This window comes from Triturus cristatus, chromosome 2_2 (genome assembly GCF_964204655.1).
Source record: "Triturus cristatus chromosome 2_2, aTriCri1.1, whole genome shotgun sequence".
Classification (NCBI taxonomy): Eukaryota; Metazoa; Chordata; class Amphibia; order Caudata; family Salamandridae; genus Triturus; species Triturus cristatus.
The window spans coordinates 805,328,838-805,353,829 of NC_140582.1; the positions used below are offsets into that span (position 1 = coordinate 805,328,838).

A 24,992-nucleotide genomic window follows, 5' to 3' on the forward strand; every position below is an offset into this window, starting at 1 on the left:
GTCAAGGAAGTGCCTTTTGCAGGTCTGGTGTAAATCTGTTCAGTATTTCCTGAGAAAATAGCATTTAAAAGCATATCAATATCTATACGCGCGCAGGGTGCGCGCACTGTGCAAGCCCTGTGCGCGCACCCTTCCGTGCGCGAGCGTAATTCTGATTGGTTGTTACATGTCTGTAAACATTCGAATCGGTCAAAATCAGGAAGTGTCGGCCGCCATTTTGTTTGTTTTCAGTGCGATAGTGAAAAAGGAAGGTGGCGAACGTGAAAAGGGGGCAGGGTAGAGAGTTCCTGACCCCCTAGCCTTTGTCAGGGGGTCCCTGAAGGACCCCGAAGGCAGAATTTAAAAAAAAACAATTTTAAAAAAAAAAACGCGGGGAAATCCAAAAAAAAAAAATGTTTTTAATACGTAGTTTATTGTAAAATAAATATTAAAAAAAAATATTAATACATACATAACTTAGCATTTAAAAAACCGTACAAATTCACTGAAAAAACCATAGGTTTCACACACGTTATAGTTAGGAATTAGCATTTAGAAAACCTTGCAAATTCACTTAAAAAACCATAGGTTTCACACATGTTATAGTTAGGTGGATATTTCACTCGTAAAAAACCAAAGAAATTCCCCCGTTATAGTTAGTTCAGATAACTATAACTCGCGCGGCCGCCGCTCTATCACAAGGATGATGTCATAAGTGATGTCATGAGTGATGCCACTGACCATGTCATGAGTGATGTAATATGTGACGTCATCAGCAGTGGATTGCGGGCGCGCGAGTTATAGTTATCTGAACTAACTATAACGGGGGAATTTCATTGGTTTTTTACGAGTGAAATATCCACCTAACTATAACATGTGCGAAACCTATGGTTTTTTAAGTGAATTTGCAAGGTTTTCTAAATGCTAATTCCTAACTATAACGTGTGTGAAACCTATGGTTTTTTCAGTGAATATATATATATATATATATATATATATATATATATATATATATATATATATATATATCAATCCTGCCACTCCATTTCTTGAAAGCAGACACCAGAATCCAAAAAGGTATTATTTATTTAGGCGGAAGTAGACGCTGGACAATGCGTTTTGGTGGACACAGCCACCTTGATCACATAGTGCGGCCGCCATTTTAAGGCCCTTAAATGGTACTTGATACTACTCAGCTAGGAGTGGACACAGAAGACATATTGTGCATTACCAGCTGCATGCAGCGAATAATTTTAATTGAATAATATGCAAACACAATACACGATTGATTCAGCTGCTCATTGTGTGACCTGTAAAATAAACAAACACTCAAAAAATCAAAAAATAATATACGTGACGAAGTAATTTGCAGTGCAGAGTGTTACAATTGATCACTAGGCAAACCAATGCGGATGCAATCTAAGACACACTCTGCCTTCCTCAATGTTTGTAGAGAACACAGCATGCGGCATGACAAAAACGTATATAATATATATATATATATATATATATATATATATACACATATATATATATATTTTTTTTTTCTCACAAAGTGGTCAATGTTAGTGTGCTCTTACTGCCGGTGCATGCACCAGTGGTGGACCAAGCCTCCAAACAATCCAAAAAATGAAGCATCCGCATCTCACCGCGTATTTCTACCAGCTGGTCTTGCTGTCGTGGGAATAATAGAAATACTATTTGCACTCCAGTCTGTGCAACATAGAGAAAGTATTGGACCTCAGAGGGGTTACATTTACTTTTCCCACTCTAGTCTGTGCAACAATTGAGAAAGTGTTGGACTTCGGAGAGGTTAAAATTACTATTCTCCCTCCAGTCTTTGCAACAGTAGGGATAGCGTTAGAATTTTGAGGGGCAATATTTACTAAACCCACTCCACTCTTTGGAGCAGTAGGGGAAGCGTTGGACTTTGGAGGGGTAATATTTATTAATCCCACTCCAGTCTGTGCAGCAGTAGAGAAAGTGTTGGACTTCAGAGGGGTAATATCTACACTTCCCACTCCAGTCTGTGCAACAGTACGGAAAGTACTTTACTTCAATCACATTACGTATTTGAATAACTCTATTAATTTAGAACAAATATAAAACTGTTACTATTAACGTTATTAATTAGCCCACAAAAAAATATATATATAAAAAAAAAACTGTTAAACAATTTTCATGATTATTAAACAATTTAAAAATTATCAATTAAATTCTTTATTTATTATTCAGTTAACTTTCAACAATATACCCCCAGAAAACGAACAGACCACAATTAAAATATACCTAAAATAAATACGTATAACACAGTGTACATTGACAATCAATTAACTTATTTTACAATTAAGAATATTTTTTTAGTTATTACTTAATGTCTCACCCTATACCCCTACAAGCCTAGCAACCCCCAACTTAAATATTATTAAGAGAAATCAATATTACATAATGTACATAATTATCAGTTACATGATTAATAATTAGTTGATTATTACTTAATTAACTTCCCACCCTATTCCCCTACAAACCCAACAGCCTGCACCTAATATATAACAATTTTTTTTACACCATTTACATAACTAATAATCAATTAAATAATTAATAATTGTTAATTAAGTATTACTTAATTACCTTCCCAACCTATACCCCTAAAAACCTAGCAACCCACTACACTATAAATTACTATTAGCAATTAAATTAAAAATGATAAATCACTTACAATTACAAACTATATTTGCATAGATTAACAATTATACAAAAAATATTTACAACTCAATATTTTGTACAAATACCAATAAAAAGCAGACAACAGAGAAGTGCCCGACACTCACAATGATAAATGGTCTGGTCTAAATAAAAAAGGTGATAAAAAGGTGATAAACATGGCTATAATTATAATTTTTTTACCTATCCAGGTTTTTCTTCATTTCCACTAGAGACTGTAAACAAAAGTCTCATATATTACATAATCTCATATACAAGCACAGAAACAACAGAATTAATTTATATTTTGCCTTTTTGGTGCAGCTTCGTAAGGGTCCCTTTTGACTTTGGTTTGATCTGGTCCGGTCGCGGGCACTAGGCCCAGCCACACAAATGGCACAGTGTTTCTATTAGCACAAGTGGGGTAATGCTGGGTCTTTTGTGGATTCCTGCGGCTCCCAGAAGTTTCCATCACAGAAATGTAAGGAAAATGCATGATTTTAGGCAAAGCTTGAGGATTTCAGGGTATTGTGGGTAAGAAAACAACATGAGATTCTCATGAGAAACTACTTCAGCTGTCTACTTTTAAAAAAATGTGCAGGTTCGTTGGGTTTCCTTAAGTGCCGGCTGAGCTAGGGCTCAAAATCCGCAGCTACCCACTTAGCAAAAAAGGATCAGTTTTGAGTGGAAAAATGTAATATGTCCATGTTGCATTTTGGGCCATTTCCTGTCGCGGGCACTAGGCCTACACACTATAGTGAGGTACCATTTTTATCTGGAGACTTGGGGGAATGCTGGGTAGAAGGAAATTTGTGGGTCTCAGTAGATTCCGGAACTTGCCGTCACAGTCGTATGAGGAAAATGTTTTTATAGTCAAAGTTTGAGGTTTGCAAGGGATTTGGGGTAACAAAATGTGGTGAGAGCCATGGAAGTCACCCCATCCTAGATTCCCCTAGGTGTCTAGTTTTAAAAAATGTACAGATTTGATAAGTTTTCCTAGGTACCGGCTGAGTTGGTCGCACAATCCACAGCTGCCCACTTTGGCAAAAACAGGTCAGTTTTGAGTGGAAAAATGTGATGCATCCATGTTGTGTTTTGGCCCGTGTTAGATATTAGGGTCTCCAGTTGGCAGTGGCTCGTACCCTGTCCAAGTAGGGACCCTTATTCTAGTCAGGTTAGGGTGATTATAGAGATAAGATAACCACTGCTCAACCCCTTGGTAGCTTGGCACGAGCAGTCAGGCTTATCTCATAGTCAATGTGTAAAGCATTTGTTCATAAACACACAGTGAATACACTGCTAATGGACTCCACACCAGTTTAGAAAAATAACCAATATTTAGCTGAATGAAACAAGACCAAAACGACAAAAAATCCAACATACACAAGTAAAGATATCACTCTTACAAGGTTCAGAATAGGTCAGTTTTTCGAAAACTATGGATGCGTCACTTTTTAGTGCAAAGTACCTGGGATGTGTCAAAATCAAAGGACGAAAACAGGCGCAGGGGAGATGAGGCGCCGAAAACAAAGCGAAGCGGCAGTGAAACAGGTGCAGAGTTATTCTCTCAGCTGCGAGCAGGTGATACATTGAATCTTCAGCCGCACAGAAATGCTTGTGCCAGAGTCAGAGCGGGTGCCTTGGAGACATATTGCTCGGGACTTGGGTTGCGGCGATCCTGAAGCAGCACTACAGCCAATGCGTCTATTCTTTGACTGCAGTGATGCATTCGTTTTCAAACTGCATGGCAACTATGCAGTGGGAAAAACAGAGGCTCAAGACCAGTGCATGGATTTTCTTCTATTCTTGCACCAGAAGCTACCACCAAGGGCCCAGAACTGGAATTGAAACCACTTGGCAGGTCAGAACTCCCAGCTGAGGAGTTCAGGGGCTGCAGATGAAGTCTTTAATGGCCCTGAGACTTCTTAACAGGAGGCAAGCACACACAAGCCCTTGGAGAACCTTGGCAAGTGGGATGATGGAAACAAAGTCCAGTCCTTTCACTCTCCAAGACAGAAACAGCAAGCAGTAGGCCAGCATAACACAGCAACAAGCAGAGTGGCAGTTCCCCTCCTACAACTTCTCCAGCTCTTCTTCTTGGCAGAATCTCCTCTTAGTCCAGAAGTGTTCTGAAGTTATGGTGTCACCGCTGCAGTACTAATACAAGTTTCTGTCTTTGAAGTAGGCAGACTACAAAGGATAGTCTTTGTAGTGCACAAGACCCTGCCTTTCCCTGACCTTGCTCCAGACACACTACAGGGGGGTGGAGAAAGATTTGTGTGAAGACAGGCAAAGCCCTATTTAGGTGTCAGTGACAAATCCTCCCACCACTCTAGCTCAGGAAGACCCATCAGCCTGGTCATGGGCCATCAGGATATGCAGGGCACACCTCAGCTCCCTTTGTGTGACTGTCTAGAGTGAATGCACAAGCAGCCCAACTGTCACCCACCCTCAGATTTGGGTTCCACAGGGAGGCAAAGACACAGAATGGTAAAGGAAGAAAATGCCCCCTTTCTAAAAGTGGCATTTTCAGACAAGCAATCTAAAAATCAACTTCACAAAAACATGTTTTTTTTTTTTTTAAATTTGTTTATTGGTTTTTATTACAGCCACAAATACAAAAGTGGACAACATGTTCAGGGTACACAACATTTCAGTCGGGCAGTCATAGATGTACAGTACAATTAAGTAGGACTTTCTTATGCGACACGTCTATTTAGCTCCAGTTCAACAAAAACATGTATTTTTAAATTGTGAGTTCAGGGTCCCCAAACTCCACAAACTTGTAAGAGGTTACAAGGCTGTTCCAATGATAACCTATGGGAGAGCCAGACCTTGCAATAGTGACAAACAAAATAGCAGTAATTCACTATCAGGACATGTAAAATACACCAGCACATGTCCTACTTTTAAATACACTGCATCCTGCCTGCAAATGGGGCTGCCATGGGACTACCTTTGGGGTGGGTGTCTTACATGTAAGAAAAGGGAAGGTTTAGGTCTGGCAAGTTGGGGCACTGAAGTAAGTACACCGAAGGTAAGTTGAAGAAAGACTTTATTAAGTCAAAGGTAAACAGGCACTCTTAGCAGCTGGCAGTAAAGACATCTGTGAAGGCAGTCTGTCAACATTCCAAGGCTGCCTTCACTCCAACATTCTAAGCTGTACCAATAGCGGCTGAAGGGAGGGGGGGGACATGGGACCTACCAAGAGGCAAGTTATAACACATCTCCCCCCTTTAATATAGACAGTTCAATGCGACTGTAAAACTGATAATAAGAACCAGACCTAGAAGGAAAAAAGTGGTTAGACATATTCATAGATCACTCCCTACTGAAGTCCTTGAGCCACCCAGGGGGGTTGCGTTGTCTGAATCCCCTTCCCTCTTGGGTTCCCCTTGCTCTGGATCCTGTTCCCAGATTCCCATTGCGCCCCACCTGTACCGAGTCCTTCTGACTTGTGGCCACCCGATCCATGCTCCATTTCCGCCCATCCTCCATGATGACCACGTTTCTCATGACTTCCCTAATCTTTTCTGGAGCATAGAACTTGTCCTCCTTACTTCCCCTTGCCACTGGTTTGCGAATGTACACTTCCTGTCCTCGGCTGAAGGTTCTTTCTTTGGCGCCCCATTTGTTGTCATAGGAATTTTTGTACTTCCTTTGCCTTGCTTCAACCTTCCTTCTAAACTCCTCTTGATCGACTACCACAGGGTCCTTGGTCTTCAACCAATTAGGCGTTAATTTAGATCCTGCTTTCCTTCCTCTCAACAGTTCGAAAGGTGTGTGCCCTGTGGATAGACTAGGCGTCGTGTGGTATGACCAGAGCATGTCTCTCAATGCCGCTTCAATGTTCCTCCCAGACTTAACTGCTAGTTGGATACATTCCTTCAGCATACGGTTGACTCTTTCTACTTTGCCGTTGGCTCGGGGGCAGTACAATGGAGTGCGTATGTGCTTTATGGATAAGTCCCTTAGGAACTCTCCCATCTCCTCTGACACCAGTTGGACTCCGTTGTCTGTGATCAATGTTGAGGGTATGCCTTCCTTTGAAAAAGTGTCACTCAAAAACTCAACTATAGCCTTGGTGTTGATGCTGGTTACGAACTTGTGTGAGACCCAGTTGGAATAATAGTCAATGATTACTAACATGTACCATTGCTGCGGCCCCTTTGCCCTGATGGGGCCCGTGATGTCAAATCCCAACTGGTCCCATGGGGACTTTGGTACCTCCACCGGGCTAAGTGGAGATCTCCTGGTGTTCTTTGACTTGTCGCTGACTTCGCACGCGTAGCACTCCTTCACTCTCTCTTCCATGCTGGAATCCATACCTGGGAACCAATAATCTGATCTTAGTCTAGCCTTGCATAGACTTCTTCCCAGGTGACCTTCGTGGGTTAGGTCAATAATTTGCTTCCTTAACCCCTCCGGGGGAACTAGTCTGCCTGCTTTGAGGAGGTACTCTCCTTCGATTGACAGCTCATTCCGTACATTCCAATAGGGTCGTAAGCTCTCCGGCAAGCTTCCGCATTTGTTAGGCCACCCTCTGACGACCCATGTTTTGACTTCTCGGAGGGTATTGTCCTGTTCCATGTGACCATCCCACTGCTCTCTGGTCATAGCCGGGATTTTTATTTCTAAGACCCTCTCCCGGTCTTCTTCCTGTCCTTCCACTGGAGCTCTGGATAGGAAGTCTGCTACCTTGTTCTGTTGGCCCGGAACATACGTAGTTCTGAAATTGTAGCCTTGTAACCCCAGCACCCACTTAGCAATGCGGGGAGTGATGTTCTCCAACACTTTGTTACCGAACAGATTGACCAACGGCTTATGGTCGGTACATACTACGAATGGTAGACCCCAGACATAAAAGCTGAAATGTTTGATCGCCCAGTATACCGCCAGAGCCTCCTTCTCGATGGTGGAATAGTTGGATTCCGCCCCAGACAAGGTTCTTGATGCGAATGCCACAACTTTAACTGTATCATCCACTCTCTGTGACAGCATGGCCCCCACACCTTTGCCACTTGCATCAGTGGTGATTACGGTGTCCTTGTTTACATCAAAGTTTCCGATGTAAGGTGCCGACACAATAGCCTCTTTGATCTTCTCAAAGGCTAGCTCCTGATCTCTCTCCCACTGGAATGGCGTGTTTTTTTTTAACATTTCTCTGAGTGGATGGGCTATCATAGCAAAATTTTTTATGAATCTAGCCATGTACTCGGCTAAACCCAGAAAAGAAATCACCTCTTCCTTGCAAGATGGCATGGGCGCTTTTCTTACTGCCTCCACCAAGTCTATTTTGGGTTTTATCCCCTCCTCAGAGATGGTGTGCCCTAAATAATCCACTGTGGTAACACCTATTTTGCATTTACTCTCCTTGGTGGTAAAGCCCACCTCCCTTAAACATCTGAGTACCCTTTTCACATTTTCGTCATGTTCAGTGTCACTCGCCCCATAAATCAAAATATCGTCCTGAAAACACATGGACTTAGGACAATTTCTCAACACGTGCTGCATAGCCCTTTGAAACGCTGCTGCCGCTGACGCCAACCCAAAGGGCATTCTCATAAATTTAAAATTGCCAAATGGTGTAGTGAAAGCTGTCAAGGGTTGGGATTCAGGGTGCAGACGGATTTGATGGTATGCTGATGAGAGGTCGAGCACACTGAAGAATTTGGCTCCCTGTAGAGTACTTAACATTTCATGTATCCTTGGGAGAGGATGCCTGTCCACCACAATATTAGCGTTAAGCGCCCTCAAGTCTACACATAACCTAATACTTTTTCCACCTTCCTTGCTTGTAATGACAATGGGCGCCAACCATGCAGAACATTCTATCTCTTGTATGACTCCTTGTTTTAATAGCTTCTCCAATTCCATCCTTAATGGCTCTCTCATTAGCAGGGGAATGGACCGTGTTTTATGTACAATGGGTGTTGCACCTTCCTTGAGTTCAATTTTGTGCATGTAGTTTTTTAGTACCCCCAGATTCTCATTGAATACTTCTGGAAATTCTTTCACTAGATTGGACCCCATCCCCGGGGAGTCTATAAGAAGTACCTGCTCCTGGTTGTTCGGATCGAGTCTTATACCTAGTTCTTTCTGGTGTTTCCACCCTAACAGACATGATCCTTCTCTGGTAACATATACCTTCCCCACCGTATGCCTGTCTTTAAAGGATATTCTCATTCTCACCATCCCATCCAACTGTATGGGTACCCTATTGTACCCTGTGGGGGCTATGTCCGCTGTCTCTAAGTTGATGTTATGTTTCGCAAATTTCTCACTGAACACTTGCTTGTCTATTAAGGTGAACGGAGAACAAGAGTCTGCATACACCTTAAATGCCTCACCATCTAACTTTATTTCACAAGTGGGGTACTGTGTACTTTGTTCCTTACTTTCGTCTTCAATTTGACAAATAAAATTTTTCTCTTCCCCCCCTTCGTCTTCAGGGTGATCTACCATGTGAACCTTTGAGCTCCCCACATTACATATTTTAGCAAAGTGGCCCTTTCTGTTACATCTCCTGCAAGTGACGTTCCTTGCGGGGCATCGCCAATTGTTGGCCAGGTGATTGTGGTTCCCACACCTGAAACATCTAAGACCTTCCATCTTGTTGCTCACCCCTTCTCTGGACTTGCTTTCCAGTTTGCACACCGTTTCCCCCTCAGATGCCTCTTTAGATATAGCCTTATCTTTCCTTTCTTCTGACACTTTCATCTCTCTCATACATATGGCTGTATGTTCCAGACCCTTTGCTATGCTTATGGCTTCCTCCAGATCCGGGTTCCTTGTGAGCAGCTCCTCCTGCACTTTCTCTTCATTGGTGCACCTTACTAATTGGTCTCTGATCAGTGAATCCGTAAGCGTCCCAAACTCGCATGTAGCTGCCATACCTCTCAACACAGCAATTTATGAAGACACTTTCTCCTCTTTTCTTTGCACCCTTTTGAAAAATTTGTGTCTTTCTAGGACTACATTAATTTTCACTTTAAAATGTGCTTCTAACTTACGCAATGTGTATTCGTAAACATCAACACCTTCATCCTCATCTTGAATCTCGTCCTCCACTAATCTCCCAGTAATGTCCTCGAAAACTTTTCTTCCCTGTATTCCTAAATTATGTAATAGTATATGCTGTTTCCTAATGTTAGAGAAGTTCCCTCCACCTATGGCTATCAGGTATGATTTAAAAATCCCTTCCCACCTTCTCCAGGGGATATCTGGTTCCCCTAATTCATTTAAGAATGGTGGGGGTTGACTCATTCCTGCCCCCGCCATAGTCGGGTACAGTCTAACACAGAGGAAAACACTGGAATAATAGTGGAACTATTAAGTAAAGATGTAATGTCAACCAAAGTGTAAAGGTGTGTTGCAAAAAATCTAAAGATGGGGTTTTGCTGCTGGGAAATAGGCTCCTGGAACACTCAATAAAGGTGATACTCTCTTAAAACCACACAGAGAGTCTGCTACCCCAAAAGATCAGTCCTCTTTCTATCTTCACCATAGACTCCCAACAGTCCTTTCAAATGTTTCCTGTCCCTCCTCCAGCCTCCTGACGAGATCAGCGCTTCCTTCTGAGGTAAAAAAAAAAAAATACCAGCGCAGACTGCAATCGCTGAGGTGCCTGGACTGCTTCCCTCGCCGTGAAGTAAGCACCGCTTTACCGCTGCCTTAGGATACCTCAGTCGAGACGCGCCTCACATCAGCATACACCCGCTACTCACGGATCGTCTCCTGTGCGCCTCCAGCGTCGCGCGGGACTGGGATCTCCCCTGAGGTGTTCCGGAGACAGCCGCTGCACCGAACAGACTCTCCTCACGCCAACCAACAACAGCTGCCCACCGCAAGTCCTCTTCTTTCCACCTGGACCGCGCGTGACAGGAGCCAGCCCTGAGGCGTCACGACATCTCCCGGTACCGGTACACCGACAACAGCTGGTGGGTTCTCGCAGCCGCTGCCTCACCAGCCTCACACGTCCAGACAGCTCCCTGCTCACGCCGACCAACAGCAGCAGCTCGCCGTAAGTCCTCCTGGGCAGCGCGTGACAGGAACCGTACCTGAGGCGTCACGGCATCACCCGGTAAAGATACGCCAACCACAGCTAGTAAGATTCACACATCCGCTGCCACCAGCTTCACCAGACCAGACAGCTCCGCACGGGTCACTCTGGAGAGAAGCACTCCAGCCGTCAGGTAGTCGCTACTGCCAGAACAACTTTCCCGCTGTCCATGTGCCACAGAATGCGCCTCTGATGACGAGACTCACAAAAATTCAGGCTGCATTGTTCATAATCACAATAGCCTCTGATGAAGATTAGAATAAAGTCCCACTGCCGAAAGCTACAGTTTACGTTCGCGCTCCGTCATCCAGCTGTCATACGATGCTTCTCCTCTGATCTGCCAGCATGCCTTAATTCTCGCAGGGAAGAGTGCCACGCTGTCCCTGCCACAGCCCCAGTTCTCCTCGTCGCCAAGATGAAGTAAGTACACCGAAGGTAAGTTGAAGAAAGACTTTATTAAGTCAAAGGTAAACAGGCACTCTTAGCAGCTGGCAGTAAAGACATCTGTGAAGGCAGTCTGTCAACATTCCAAGGCTGCCTTCACTCCAACATTCTAAGCTGTACCAATAGCGGCTGAAGGGAGGGGGGGGACATGGGACCTACCAAGAGGCAAGTTATAACAGGCACTTTTCAGGTCGACATGGCAGGTTAAAACTTTACATATAGACACTGCAGTGGCAGGTCTGAGACATGGTTGTAAGGTTACTCATTTGGGTGGCACAATCAGTGCTGCAGGTCCACTAGTAGCATTTGAATTACAGGCCCTGGGCGCACACAGTGCACTTTACTATGGTCCTACCAGTAAATAAAAATATGCCAATCATGGATAAACCAATCACCATTACAATTAAGCATTTATCAGCAATGGTAAAGTGCCCATACTACTAAAACCAACAGAAACAGGTCAGAAAAAATAGGAGGAAGAAGGCAAAACGTTTGGGGATAACCCTGCAAAAAGGGACAGATCCAACAGCCCGTTTCCTGGCACGGGAACTAGGCTTCACCACACAAGTGAGGTACCATTTTTATCAGAAGACATGTGGGAGCATAGGCTAGTAGAACATTTGCTATTACCAATCACATTTCACTGTATTTGTGCCTTCCAAATGTAAGCCAGTGTGTAAGATAGAAGACCTTTTGAAAAATGCCCTCTATACCTTATGTTAGTATGAGTACCCACAAATTCAGAGTTGTACAAAAAACTACTGCTACTAAACTCCACATCTTATGCCCACTGTAAAAATACATAGGTTTCCTTGATACCCATGTTTTCCTCTACATATTTCCCCATATGAATTGGTCTATACTTGGTTAACAATGAAAACCCATGTTATGGTGCATCTCAGTTATTGCTCTGGGTGGCTTGAGTTGTTGGAGAACCTACAAATCCTATAGATCCTAGCAACAGTAGGGTCTATCGGGCATAATAGTATATTGCTTTTGTAAATCGGCCATCATGAAAAAAGTTACAGATGAACATTTGCTATTACCAATCACATTTCACTGTATTTGTGCCTTCCAAATGTAAGCCAGTGTGTAAGATAGAAGACCTTTTGAAAAATGCCCTCTATACCTTATGTTAGTATGAGTACCCACAAATTCAGAGTTGTACAAAAAACTACTGCTACTAAACTCCACATCTTATGCCCACTGTAAAAATACATAGGTTTCCTTGATACCCATGTTTTCCTCTACATATTTCCCCATATGAATTGGTCTATACTTGGTTAACAATGAAAACCCATGTGATGGTGCATCTCAGTTATTGCTCTGGGTGGCTTGAGTTGTTGGAGAACCTACAAATCCTATAGATCCTAGCAACAGTAGGGTCTATCGGGCATAATAGTATATTGCTTTTGTAAATCGGCCATCATGACAAAAAGTTACAGATGAAAACCTTCTCACAAATGGCCATTGTTTCCTACTCCTTTTCAATATTTCTTTTTTTCAACAGTTAGCTTCTTTTGGAAAACCTTGAGGGATCTACACATATGACACCTTGCTGAATTAGGAATTTTGTTGACTTTACAAACATTTATAATTTTCCTGGATCACGCATTGGTTTCTCACCAGTTTCCACCACTAACTGGAAGTAGGTTAAGAGAACACAAAATAGAAAAAATGGGCTTCACTTTGAAAAATGCCAAAACTATGGTAAACAATTTGGTTTTTATATTCAGCACTGCATGTTCCTGAAAGTTGGGAAGATGGTGACTATAGCACAGCAAACCATTTGTGAAGCTATTTTTAGGGAAAAAAACAAACACCTTTATCCAGATCAATTTTTTTCTCCCCCCCCCCCCAAAAACCTCAAAATTTAACTATGTGTTGCCTATTTTCTTGGTCCCCTTAAAGGCAATCCACAAACTTTGGGTACATTTATAAACTCCAGCATGTTGGAAAAAAAAGGTTGCAAATTTGGCTTGAATACCTTATGTTGAAAAAGGTTAAAGAGCCCTAAGTGAAAACTACCCCAAATAGCCCCAAAAGGCCTCAGCACTATGGGGGGGTTGTGGGGGGGGGGAGCTTACTTGTGGGGGGGTGGGATGAATGCCCAGCAGTTACGGGGTTAATAATATACTATTTTTGTTTCAAAGCACTTCTTTGTTTGCCGCCACAAATGCCAAGTTTATTTTAATAATTTTGCATTGACAATATTGATAATTTTACTGCCACTCCATTTCTTAGTGTTTTATTTGATCATCACTGATGAATGTCATGCCGTACATGTATAGCTATGAATCACCCTCAACAGGCAGTCCCCATTTTGGGCCAATTACTGTTTAGGGATGTATTTACTAGTTGTTGCTGGCAACAGCAGACGGCAATAGTTTTTACTTTCTCACCTATCATTGTTTGCACCGTTAGAGACAAATATTCATAAGTCTCTGTTTCATGCCAGTGCTAGGCCATCACATTTGTTTTGAGTTTACCTCCTTTCTGAACATACCTGTAAAGGAATATAGACAATGGTTCGTGCATTTATAACTATCCCCTTAACTAAAGTTTCCTGCTCTTGTTTCAGCTCCTCCCCAAGATGCAGGCAGTAAAACCCCTCTAGAAAGCCGCATAGCGTCTACAAAGGCTCATCTGCCTGCCTTGGAGTCCAGAGTCCAGCTTCTCAGGTTAGTTTACAAATCTTACTTTTTGGCTTCTGACACTTTAATAGCAGTAACTTAACATTAAAGGACATCACCATGTGCACAGAACATCGGCTGACCTTTAGTTGAAAGTATTCCTTTTAAGATTCTATTTGGCTGTGGAATCAGAGACGGAATGGAAACTTATTTTTCTCATTGAAGTGAAATTCCACTTTTAGCTCTGCATGTCAAACGTGTGCAGCGTTTCAAGCACACTGCATAAAGTATCTATCTGGGTCAAAAGTTTTAACTGTTTTCAGCATAGTTTCTAAAAATACCTTCAAACCATGGGAAGAGAAGGGAGGGTGGAGACCTGCTAGGCCTGAGCTCGGCCCATTGCAGTTTACAAGTCCAAGGCCAGTTACAGAGACAGGTTACCTGCCCCAGGGCCGGACAGGGCTTTTATTCCACCGGGCATTCCCCGATGGGCTGGACCCCGGTTTTAAGCCCAGAGTTGCTTCTGGGGCCTGTGTTGCCTTCCCAGCTCCCCAAGGTTGTCAGGGCCCTAAATCGGGTCCGCTATGTCTATGTCGGTCTTTCTTTTCATCTTGATGTCACTAAGAGGATTTAGGATCAGTAACGTAAATATATTTAGGCCTACATTTACAAAGATTTATAAAGATTTTGCGTTTGGGTTTGCATCTCTTTTCTTAAGTAGTCCCAACGCATAATCCTTTTTGGTATTTACGAAGCCACGCAAATGTTTATTTGCATGACTTTGTAAGAAAAAGTAATGCAACGCAGCTCATTGTGCTGTTTTGCGTTACTCTGCCTCAGGTAGGCGTTCCATGGGCATTCCCGTACATCCATCTAGGGATTTTGATGCAAAACCTTTTTTATGTAGGCCCAGATTTGCAAAGACTTTGCGTCTTGGTTGCATCACTTTTTTTTGCTGCAGCCCAACGCAAAATCCTTTTTGATATTTACAAAACAATGCAAATGTCAATTTGCATGACTTTGTAAGAAAAAGTAAAACAATGCAGCTTATTGTGCTGCTTTGCTGTATTTTGTCAGGAAGGCGTTCTATGGATTTTGTTTCAGCCATATTTCATAGAGTTGTCAACATGGTTTTGCACCAGAATGTAGCACCTGCCTGAGGCTGGTGTGATGAGGAAAAGTATCTTTATTTCACCCCTTTTTTTCCCTCTTTGCATGTATGCTGCACCCTGTAGTACACATACAGACCGGAAAAAGCCTCCAAGGATAGTATTTGTACAGGAATGTAGCCTTTTCTGAAAATTAACTATCCTGACTATAACGAAGACATCCTTGCACTGTGGCGCAAGGGTACCTGCATTGGTGCTACGCAGCCCAAAGAGTGTCAGCGCCTGGAGAGAGCAGAACTGCGCCATTTCTGTGAAGATATAGCACAGTTTTGCTCTCTTCAGGTGATGCAATGCAGTGCTGTAACTTTGTTTACTTCTCTGCATTGTGCCACTTCTTTGTAAATATGCTCCATAATGACCAGTTTACCAAAAAGGTAGCAAATCTGCGCACACAGAAATACTCCTTGAATGGATGCAACTTTACTCTTTTTTAGGTCGAGCATTCGAGACCTCTTGTATATACTTTAGTATATACTTATATGTGTATGTAGTTTGTGGGCTCTGGAGATCAGCCCTAGGACTTGTCTGCTTCCGCTTAGGGACTTTTTTTTCTGTTTAACTGCCTCTATTTAACTATCTTTAGGGACTTTCTTTTATTTTGATTTTTCTGGCAACTCCTCTATTTAACTTTCTTGATAGAAAACGGCCAGCAGAGGTCAGTAAAATACCAGAATCACTTTAGCATTCTCTAGATTCCAGTCCATAGAAAATGTCTTCCATGAGCACCTGTAGACAGTAATATTTTTTTCAAATCTTGTATTTTCAGTGATATGACCACCAAAGGCCCTGATTTTATATAAAAAACAGAGCTTTGGACTGTACCATTTCCCGCTGAAAGGCAATATTTCTCTCCATGTGTTCTCATACCTGGTGTGTCATGCAGTTAGGTGCTTATTTTCACTCCATGTTAAAGAACAGTAGATGTTTCAGCACCCAGGCTAGTGTGCTGCATAGCTAATACATATAAGGTCCCAAAGGGGAGACCGATTGCATTGCAAATGCTTGTTGGGATTTACAACACTTGATGGCAGTAGGCTTGGAAAGCTACGCCAGTGTCCGGTATTTTAACCGTTGGCAATCATACACCTAAAAGGTGATGGGACAAATTCTTGCAAATAGTCTAACCACTGGCAATCCCTCAGGGTAGCATTCCAAACTATTGTTTTTCACCCACTGTGCCACTCTAGATAGAGTGGCGTGGGCTTTACTGTCTTTACTCTGCCTGCCAAATCTCTGTACACTTGCAGGATCTGCAAAACCATTGGTTCCTGTCACTGTAAGAAATGTTTAACAGGCAGCTGTCAAATGCAAATCAATGTTACAAATCATGCAGTACATAATCACCTGCTGATTTGATATTTCCTTGAGGTTATTCAATGCTGATAATCACAACTGCAAAGGAGAAAGTTTAATTAGAGCCTCAATATACCTTAAACTAAATTCCTCATGACAAACAATGTGGACAACTAGCAGGCAGGGACAAATGTCTCAGACAAAAACGTTTTTCTTCAGTTTGTAATACAATTAGCAGTTGCATAACTCCGAATACCAGGACCATAGTTAGCAGCAGTAAAACATTGTGAAATATAAAAAGACTATCGGCTTGCCCCCCCCCATCAAAGGAATCAAGTTATAAAGTATGCCAAATGACTATGAGAAGTGCATGAATCTTGTGGTTATGTTAATGTGCCAGACTCCATTAGAGGTCAAACAGACTCCCATGTATGGAAAACTGTCCACAAATGATAATGTGTTGGAATTAAAATGAATTGGTCTCGGTTTTTTTTTCCGGTTTTTTTAATAATTCTTTTTATTGAAACAATCAAGGAAATGGTCATTACATACAAGAGATCATTACTAATATTTGTGTTACATTGTTGTCATCAGGCAGCAGCAGTGTCATACATTATGATAGTGGACAGTACTAAGATGTTCACATTCTACTTACATCAGGGCGTTAGTGGTTCGTCAAGGGAGGGGACACATGGGGGCTCACACACATTCCCACGATACACATTCCAGTTAGTCCAGAGCGCTATCCATTTTCGGGGACAGCCACGGGCTACATATACTGTTTTCGCCCTTATCATACACCAATCCAAGTCCTTTTTCCAGGCGTTGAGTGTCGGTGGTGTTGCCGCTCCCCAGAGGCGGGTGATATTTCACTTAGCTACCATCTGTCCAAGCATTGCCCAGGTTTTGCCCTTTGCGTTCAAGTCCGTGGGCTCCCAAATGTTCAGGAGACATCTTTTGACCTCAAGTCGAGTTTCCACCCCATACCATGCTCATACATTCATGAACTTTCCAGTAATTTTGGATTAGTGGACACTCCCAGAGTATGTGTAGAAAAGTCCCCTCCAGGCCACATTGCTTCTTACACATCCCATCTTCACTCCTGCCCATCAGCACCAATCTGTGTCCAGAGAGGTACACCCGATGAAGAATCTTTAACTGGATCAGCCTTAGTTTCTCTGAGATGGCAACTTCCTTAGGGGAGGAGAGTGCTTCCTGCCATTCCTCGTTGTCTATTTCTAGACCGTCCCTCCCCCATTTCTCCCTCAGTGTCAGTAGAGGATCAGGAGTGTGATATATAAGCTTTTTATATGTAAGGGATATACCTTTCTCTGACAGGTATCCGTCAAGTAGTCTATCCACGAGAGGAGAGGACTCCGGAAGTGATGAACCTGCTGGGATGTTGGCCTGAAGGGAGTGCCTGACTTGTGCATATGTAAAGTACTCCGAATCGGCCATCTCATGTGTTTGCTGTAGTGAGGCAAATGACACCACTCCGTGCGGTGTCCGGTCTCAAGTTTTGACTCTCGGCTCCACACACCATAATATGGGACTTAGAGTAGTTAATGCCCATATCAAGGGTCCACATGAAAGTGGAAAACGTCAATAATTGTTTTGTCAGACTCCTAGGTGTGTGAGTCAAAAAATAGCTGCATCAGCATACCGTTATGCTTGGAGCTGCTGCTGATGGATCTGCAGTACATCCTGTCCATTTTGAATCAGATGTTGGCTAAGAGCATTGGTATAAGATTGGTGATAATATAGAGCCCTGACAAACCCCTGTGGTGAATAAACGCCTCAGTGCACTATCCATTCTGTCCAAAAAGGATCCTGGTTGATAGATTCTGGTGGAAAAAGTGCAAACAATTACCAGTGCAACATCCAGCCCTAGTCAAGTACAAAGACCATAGCTTGGACCGGTTAATGCCATTAAATGTGCTAGATAGGTCCATGAAGGCTAAGTAGAGCAGGCCCTGCCTAACAACAACATATTTGCCTATGAGAAGTTGGAGATTCAAACACCGCATCACAGTGCCAAGATCCTACCTAAACCCATAATGACAAGAGCTCAGGATGTTTTGAGAATTGGTCCAGGATCTAATCCGGTCATAAATCTCTCTTCCCGAGACTTTGGCTGAAGAGTCCATAAGGGATGTCAGGCACCAACAGCGGTATTCAGACCAATCCCCCTTTTTGATTATTCGTATTGTCAAAGAGGAGGACCATTAAGGAGGTAGTGAAAGAGCATTCAAAGCTGACCTCAAGAAGATGGGTTACACCTGGAGTCAAAATTGAAGAAAAGCCCAGAACAGAGGTGGTTGGTGAGTCCTGGTTGATGGCCCATACCCCAGGAGGAGAAGTAGGTATAAGTGAGTAAATAATACTTAATAAGTCAGTTGGGACTCGATCCAGCCCCAGAGCTTTATTTGGGGGAGGTTCCAAGAAGGTTGTGTTCACTCATTCCAAATAAACCTATAAGCTGGCGTTCGAGACACACCCAACAAATTCATTCACTGGAAAATCAGTGGTGCCATTTGCATGGTGGACTCTTGGGAAATGCGATACCTAGCAGTCTGCAGTAACATGTGAGCCTAATGTTTTGTTGCTGTTGCCACTTCCGATACGGTTTACTATAGACCAAAATGATTTTGGATCTTTGAGTTTAGTAGCTACCACTAAGGCACAGAGATTACTAGCGCTGATCTCATTCTTTTCACTTGAAGAGCACATTTGTAACTAGCCCTACACCTCCTTACTGCTTCCACATTCCTGGGCCTAGTACCCAATACACATCTCATGTTGGATTTTCCAGAAAGCAAGCAGGGTCAAACCATCTTTGGGTCTATATAACTATGTCTAAAACAGATTTCGTATGCAACGTTCTTGCTTAAATGCATATTTCAATGAAAGAGCTAACCAATCATTTGGTGAGCTAATTCATTACCAATCTCTATAATAAGACAGCTCTCAAATCGTTCCTCATTAGATTTGTTAGAAAGGTTTGAGGTTTAGGAAGTTTCCAAGTCATATGTTGATGACTATTTTTGGTAGATAAAAAAATGGTAGAATCTGAGCAGGGTGGAATTTGTAAATCCAAAAAATTCAATGGACAGTGTAAGGGGTTATGATCACCAACAGACAAATTGACACTCACTACTGAGGACCAAGCTAATAAGGGATCTTGGCAAGAAAATATAAACTATAATGGTTCCACAACTTCTGCAGAAAAGATTGTCACAGTAGGGATTTTGGTTCATTGTGATTTATTGATATTAAGCAAATCCCTCTCCATGATATAATTCCCCAACCCACCACCTCTCAGATTAGAACATATTATGAATGAAGAAGGATTTGATAAAGACAGTCAGTCCTGTAATCTAGGTCCAAACTGCTGACATTTAAAACAGCATTATAATCCCCACATAAGACATGAATACACTTCAGTAAGCACCTATACTGAGTGGAGTTATTATCTACGATCTCGAGCAGTGTCTAAAAATTGGTAATATTTGAATAAGAAAAATGAAATGCACAAATATTGAAATTAATTTGTACAACACTTAATAGTTAGTGCCTGAATCACATGACTAGCCATGTTAACAGAAGTAACCATGGCATTAAGAGACAATCTCAGTCAAATGGATGAGCCCCCATTGGCTGTCCCTGAACTGGAGCGTTGGGCTGCAGTGGAATAGCAAAAAACATTCTGCATAGTATCTGATAATTCCTATGTCTCATTGTATGGGAGATCAGTCTTCTTTTTTTTATTGTCCCTTGCCACCAGGATATATCATGTAAATCCTGGCAGTGAGGGACAGTAAAAAGAAATGCCATCTGACAGTCCACTCTAAATAGAACAGACGGTCGGATGGCTTTTTTCTGAGGGCACCTACTCCGTTTGGCCTTCAAAGGAAGTTTTACATTGACAGAGTAAATTTTACTCCATCAGTGTAAAAAATACAGTCCGTCTGACTCAAGATCAGTTTATGTTATGCAGATCTATGTCAAATCCATGATGGTGTTAGCAATATTGGTGTGCGGTCCCAGTGGTCTGTGGATGAGGTTTTTGTCTTTCTTCACGAATGACACAATTGTCGCCTCCTTAAATGTTGCCGGTATGCGACCTCCCTCTTTAATGTTACTAAATAATTGTTTCAGAGGGGTCAGCAATTCTTTTAAGAATAGTTTATAAAATTCGATGGGAAATCCATCTGGCCCACATGCTTTTCCCCCGGCTGTTTCTTTTACAGAGGTTGATATTTCTGCTGTTTCGATCTCTGATTCTAGTTGGGAAACCCGACTCTCAGAAAGTTTGGGAATAGCGACTTCAGAAAAATAATTAAAAATCATATCGTCGCCTGTTAAATATTCCGTTGAGTAGATACTGTGGTAGTGTTCAACAAAAATCTGTGAGATCCTTTCCCTGTCAACTTCATCACCACCAGTCTGAGGATCTTGTATCTTTAGAATGATTGCTGACTCCTGTTTTTTCCTTGTTGCGTTTGCTAGCATTTTACCTGTTAACTGATTTTCTTCATATACCTTTTGCTGGTACATTTTAGAACTACAGATCTCTTCTAAAACGAAAAAATCCCGCAAGATGGTTTTTGCCTGTTCGAATTCGTTAGGACATTTCTGATCCCGAAGAATATGTTCTTTCTCGACTGTAGCCTGGGCTGCCGTATAGGCAATAATCTGACCACGAGCAGCAGCTTTGAACCCACCCCAGACAGAAAACATATTAGCGGTGTTGGAATTTAAGTTAAAAAATTCCAAGATCCATTCCCTGAAATCCTTTACCCAATCCTGATTTTGAAGGAGAGTACGGTCGAGCTGCCACCTCGGCCGCTCCCCTTTCCCACCATCTATTACAATCGTAAGTTCGATTCTAGCGTGATCAGAAAAAGGATTACACCCACTATCGATTTTGGAAATTTGAAGAGATCTTGATATAAGATAAAAATCGATTCGAGATGCAGTAGCAAAGCGATATGAATAGCAAGTGAATTTTGTGTCTTCCGGATTCCTAATTCGCCAAGGATCTACCAGTTGATATTCTTTTTTGAGGGCCTCCACCGCTCTTAAAGTATTTGGTTTTAATTGTTTTTTATTTTTATTTGATGTATCTTTCCTCAAGTTTTGTATAAAATTAAAGTCACCTCCTAGTATGTTCTGTCCTGGAATTCCCCTTAAAGACTCATGAATTTTGATCAAACTTTCAGTCTCGTCAGTAACAGACCGTAGTAATTAACAAGATTGAAAAATTTTCCCTGCAATTTAACCATTACCCATATCCATCTCCCCTGTGTATCTCTCTGAATTTGTAGGATTTCCCAGGGTATTTTCCTAGAAAGATATATTGCAACTCCCCTCTGAGCCAAACCAGCTGATGCGAAGAAAGCGTGGGAGAAAAATCTAGGTAAAAAAAGTTTAGGGGAATTTGATTTTAAGTGAGTCTCTTGAAAATATACTATTTGGGGGTCAAATGAAATTAACCATTTTATGAGAGCGCCATATTTTTGCTTATTTAACATTCCATTGGCATTGACTGATAAGATTTTGCAATTGCTAAAATTCATTTTGATTTCTCATTACAGATAAACTTAAATTTCTAATCATATAATTTCTATGTCGTTTAATCCTGCTCCTGCTCCTTTTCCTTTTTGCTCCAAATCCCCCCCTCCCTTCCTCCCCTTAGAATGTGGATACCCCCACCACGCCAACCACATTTCACCCTTCCCTCCTTTGTTCATGGGTGTCATGGTATTACACCCGGGTGACCCTTCTACCCCTATGACCCCCCCACCAGAAGCTCAAAACCGAGAAAAGAAAAGCAAACAAAGAAAACAGATTTAAACAGAGCCATCAAGCCGTTCTTTTTACCCTCTATTCTTGGCTCATCCTGCCTATTTCAACCTCTTCCCTTCTTTCCTTTATATTGAAAAGTGCTTCATCAAAATATTAACCCTGCGATATCTCCTTTAATAACGCCTGAGCCTCCTCCAGATCTGAAAACATAAAAAATTTGCCCTTTACTAGAACTCTAAGTTTGGATTGCTGAGCTATTGAGGCTTGGGCTCCATGAGATTTAAATAACTGGAGGAGTTTAACAAATTCCTTCCTTCTTCGTGCTGCTAAGGCAGTCATGTCTGCAAATATACGACATTTTGAGGTTGCATTGATAGAAAACTGTCTCTGCTGAATAGCTTTCGTCAAAATTTTCTCCTTGATTCGATAATCAGCAAAATTTAGCAGGATTGTTCGCGGCATAATAGAGTTCGGAAAAGGATGTGCAGGGACCCGATGAGCCCTGGTGATTGTAAGGTCCCCTTCAAATTCAGGAAGCACAGTCTGCTTAATGAATGTATTAACCCACTGTAGCGTCTGTGAATTTTCTATACCTTCCGGAACCCCCACTATTCTTAGATTTGATCTTCGTGAATGGCCCTCGATATCTTCCAGTCTATTTTCCAAGTGTTTCCTCTTTTTTGTCGCTTCCTTCGCCTCACACAAGACCGTATTGACTTGATCCTCCAGCACTGAGATCCGAGCCTCAGCCTCCTGAAGTTTGACAGGAAATCCAGACATTACCTCCTCGATCTTCCCCAGACGTGCATGTAGAGCCGCAATTTCCAGTTTCTGGGTTCTTTTAATTTCACGAACTTCATCTAATATTAAGTTCAGCATGTCCCTAACATCCAATTGATGGGTACTAGTGGTATCAATAAACTGATCCGCCTGATCGGGATAACTCTGCCTTTCAGCTGTGATGATAGTTGTTCCCCCGGTTATAGCTTCTCGCGGGGAGTTAGGCAGGGTTGCGTTCTGTAATACTGACTCCTGCTCTAGAAGATCGGCAACTGCCGGTGAGATATTAGATTCATGATTTTGATAGCTGGCCTGGCTATGATCTTGATCCTTTGTGCCTTCTGGGGCAGCTCGATGGACAGTATCCTTATTAATTCGAGTTCTTTCAGTGTTCGGGGAACCTTGGACAGCTGGGAGAGGTACTGGTTCGACTGGCCCAGTTTTAGATAAATCTAAGATTGACTCTACCAAGGGCGATGGAGGGATAATTTTTTTTTGAAAAATAGTGGAAACTGTTTGGCCCCACTCGAGTTAACCCTTGTGCAATCTGAATCCATATTATCTGCGTCGTTCCCTGTCTCCTCGGTTTCCGGGGATATGACAGGGGGTTGTTCTTCTTCAGAGCTATCCAGAGTGGTGTCAAGCCCTTGAGTGTTAATATTGATTTCTCGGATTCCCTTGGTGGCTAGTCGTGTACTTTCTTTGGCCAAGGCTCGGCGAGTTTTGGTTTTAGACCGTGCTGCTGTGTCGAGTTTTATGGCCGTGCCTCCTTGTTTCAGTGGTTTTCCCATATCTTAAGCACGCCTCTTTTATCTTTGTGGTTAATTACCTCAGAGCTTCTCAGTCCTCTGTTCTTCCTTAACCTTTTCCTCTCCCTTTCCCAGAAAAAAGACTCCTCTGCTGCTCTTCCCCCTTTATTTCTTCCTACCTCCTCCTCCTCCTCTAGGCACTGGACTCCTCAATGCCGCGCCGTAACGTTCTTTCCTCCTTCTCAGAACACCGCTACCCTCCCAGAACACCGTGCCGGCGGCAGCACAGGCAGCGATATTTCCGTCCACTCAACCTTTTGGGATCCCTCCAAAAAAGGTCAAAGCAATTGTTCACGTTAATTCACATTAAATCTGGAACAGTCTCGCCCCCGATACACCTACGTTGCTTCAGTACATAGCGTCGAGGGGGGTCTTTTTAAAGCAATAGGAAGAAACCTGCACAGTATCCTTCCCCTTGTACAATTCACAGGAAAGAGTGAACACGGTGCCTCCCCGGCTTGTTCACCCGCTTACCGAGACACCGGATACTGAATACTGGATTCCTCTTCGCCTCGTCAACATCCGCGTCAATATCCGCAGCGAAAATGAGACACCTGAGAGGCTGATGTCCACGGCGTCTCCCGAGTCAGTCTAATAATTCCGTCATCAGCATATCGGTTCGCTCACCGGACCCCTCTGCACCGCATCGTCCCATTCCGTCCTCTTTCTGAATTCCGCTATCCCTCTAATCCTCGGCACAGGCAGCAACAAAGGCGGCAGGATATCCCGCGACTCTCCTCCTTTCTCTCTCCTTCCCTAGCGCGAGCAGCCGCAGCGCGAGCAGCAAAACGCCGCTTCCACCATTCCGATGGGCGGGTCAACGGGGCAACGGTCACCTGTGACTACACGGAGGCGTGGTCCTCCATCAGTCCGTTCTTGTCATCTTGACCCTCTGGTCTGTGGATGAGAGTGCTGCTTATGGTGAAGTTGGCTGTTAGTGTAAGCTTGAATGATAGATAGTCCATGTTGGAGGATGACATGTCTGTGGATGTGGTGCAGCTTGATCGTATTCTTGTAGATGATGGTGATTTCATCTCCGTGCCTGTGAAGTCCATCTTGCCTGGCAATTTTGTAGCCAGTGGGGATGGCTGTGATAATGTCAGGTGCCGATGCAGAGTTCAGCAGGTTTTCAGTGAGGAAAAAGTAGTTCAGGAGCATTGTCATGCAGCTTGTCCCAGATCTCTGTGGCATGTTTGGTGAGTGAGTGGGTGCTGACTGCTGAGGAGCATACATGCGAGTGTATATTGTTGTGTGGGTGGTTGCAGGACTGTGTGAGCATCAGAGAGGGGGTGTTGTGTGCTGCTGGTGCGGT

General features: G+C 42.8%; 1 protein-coding gene across 3 annotated transcripts in view; it reads left to right on the forward strand.

Moving 5' to 3' along the window:
- Nucleotides 1–24,992, forward strand: part of LOC146862804 (uncharacterized) — a 377,330-nt gene that overhangs the window by 109,878 nt on the left and 242,460 nt on the right. For all 3 annotated transcript variants that reach the window (XM_085643300.1, XM_085643302.1, XM_085643301.1), the window contains exon 6: nucleotides 13,770–13,869. In XM_085643300.1, the coding sequence (XP_085499426.1) occupies nucleotides 13,770–13,869 (100 nt within the window). The remainder of the gene's footprint in view (nucleotides 1–13,769; nucleotides 13,870–24,992) is intronic.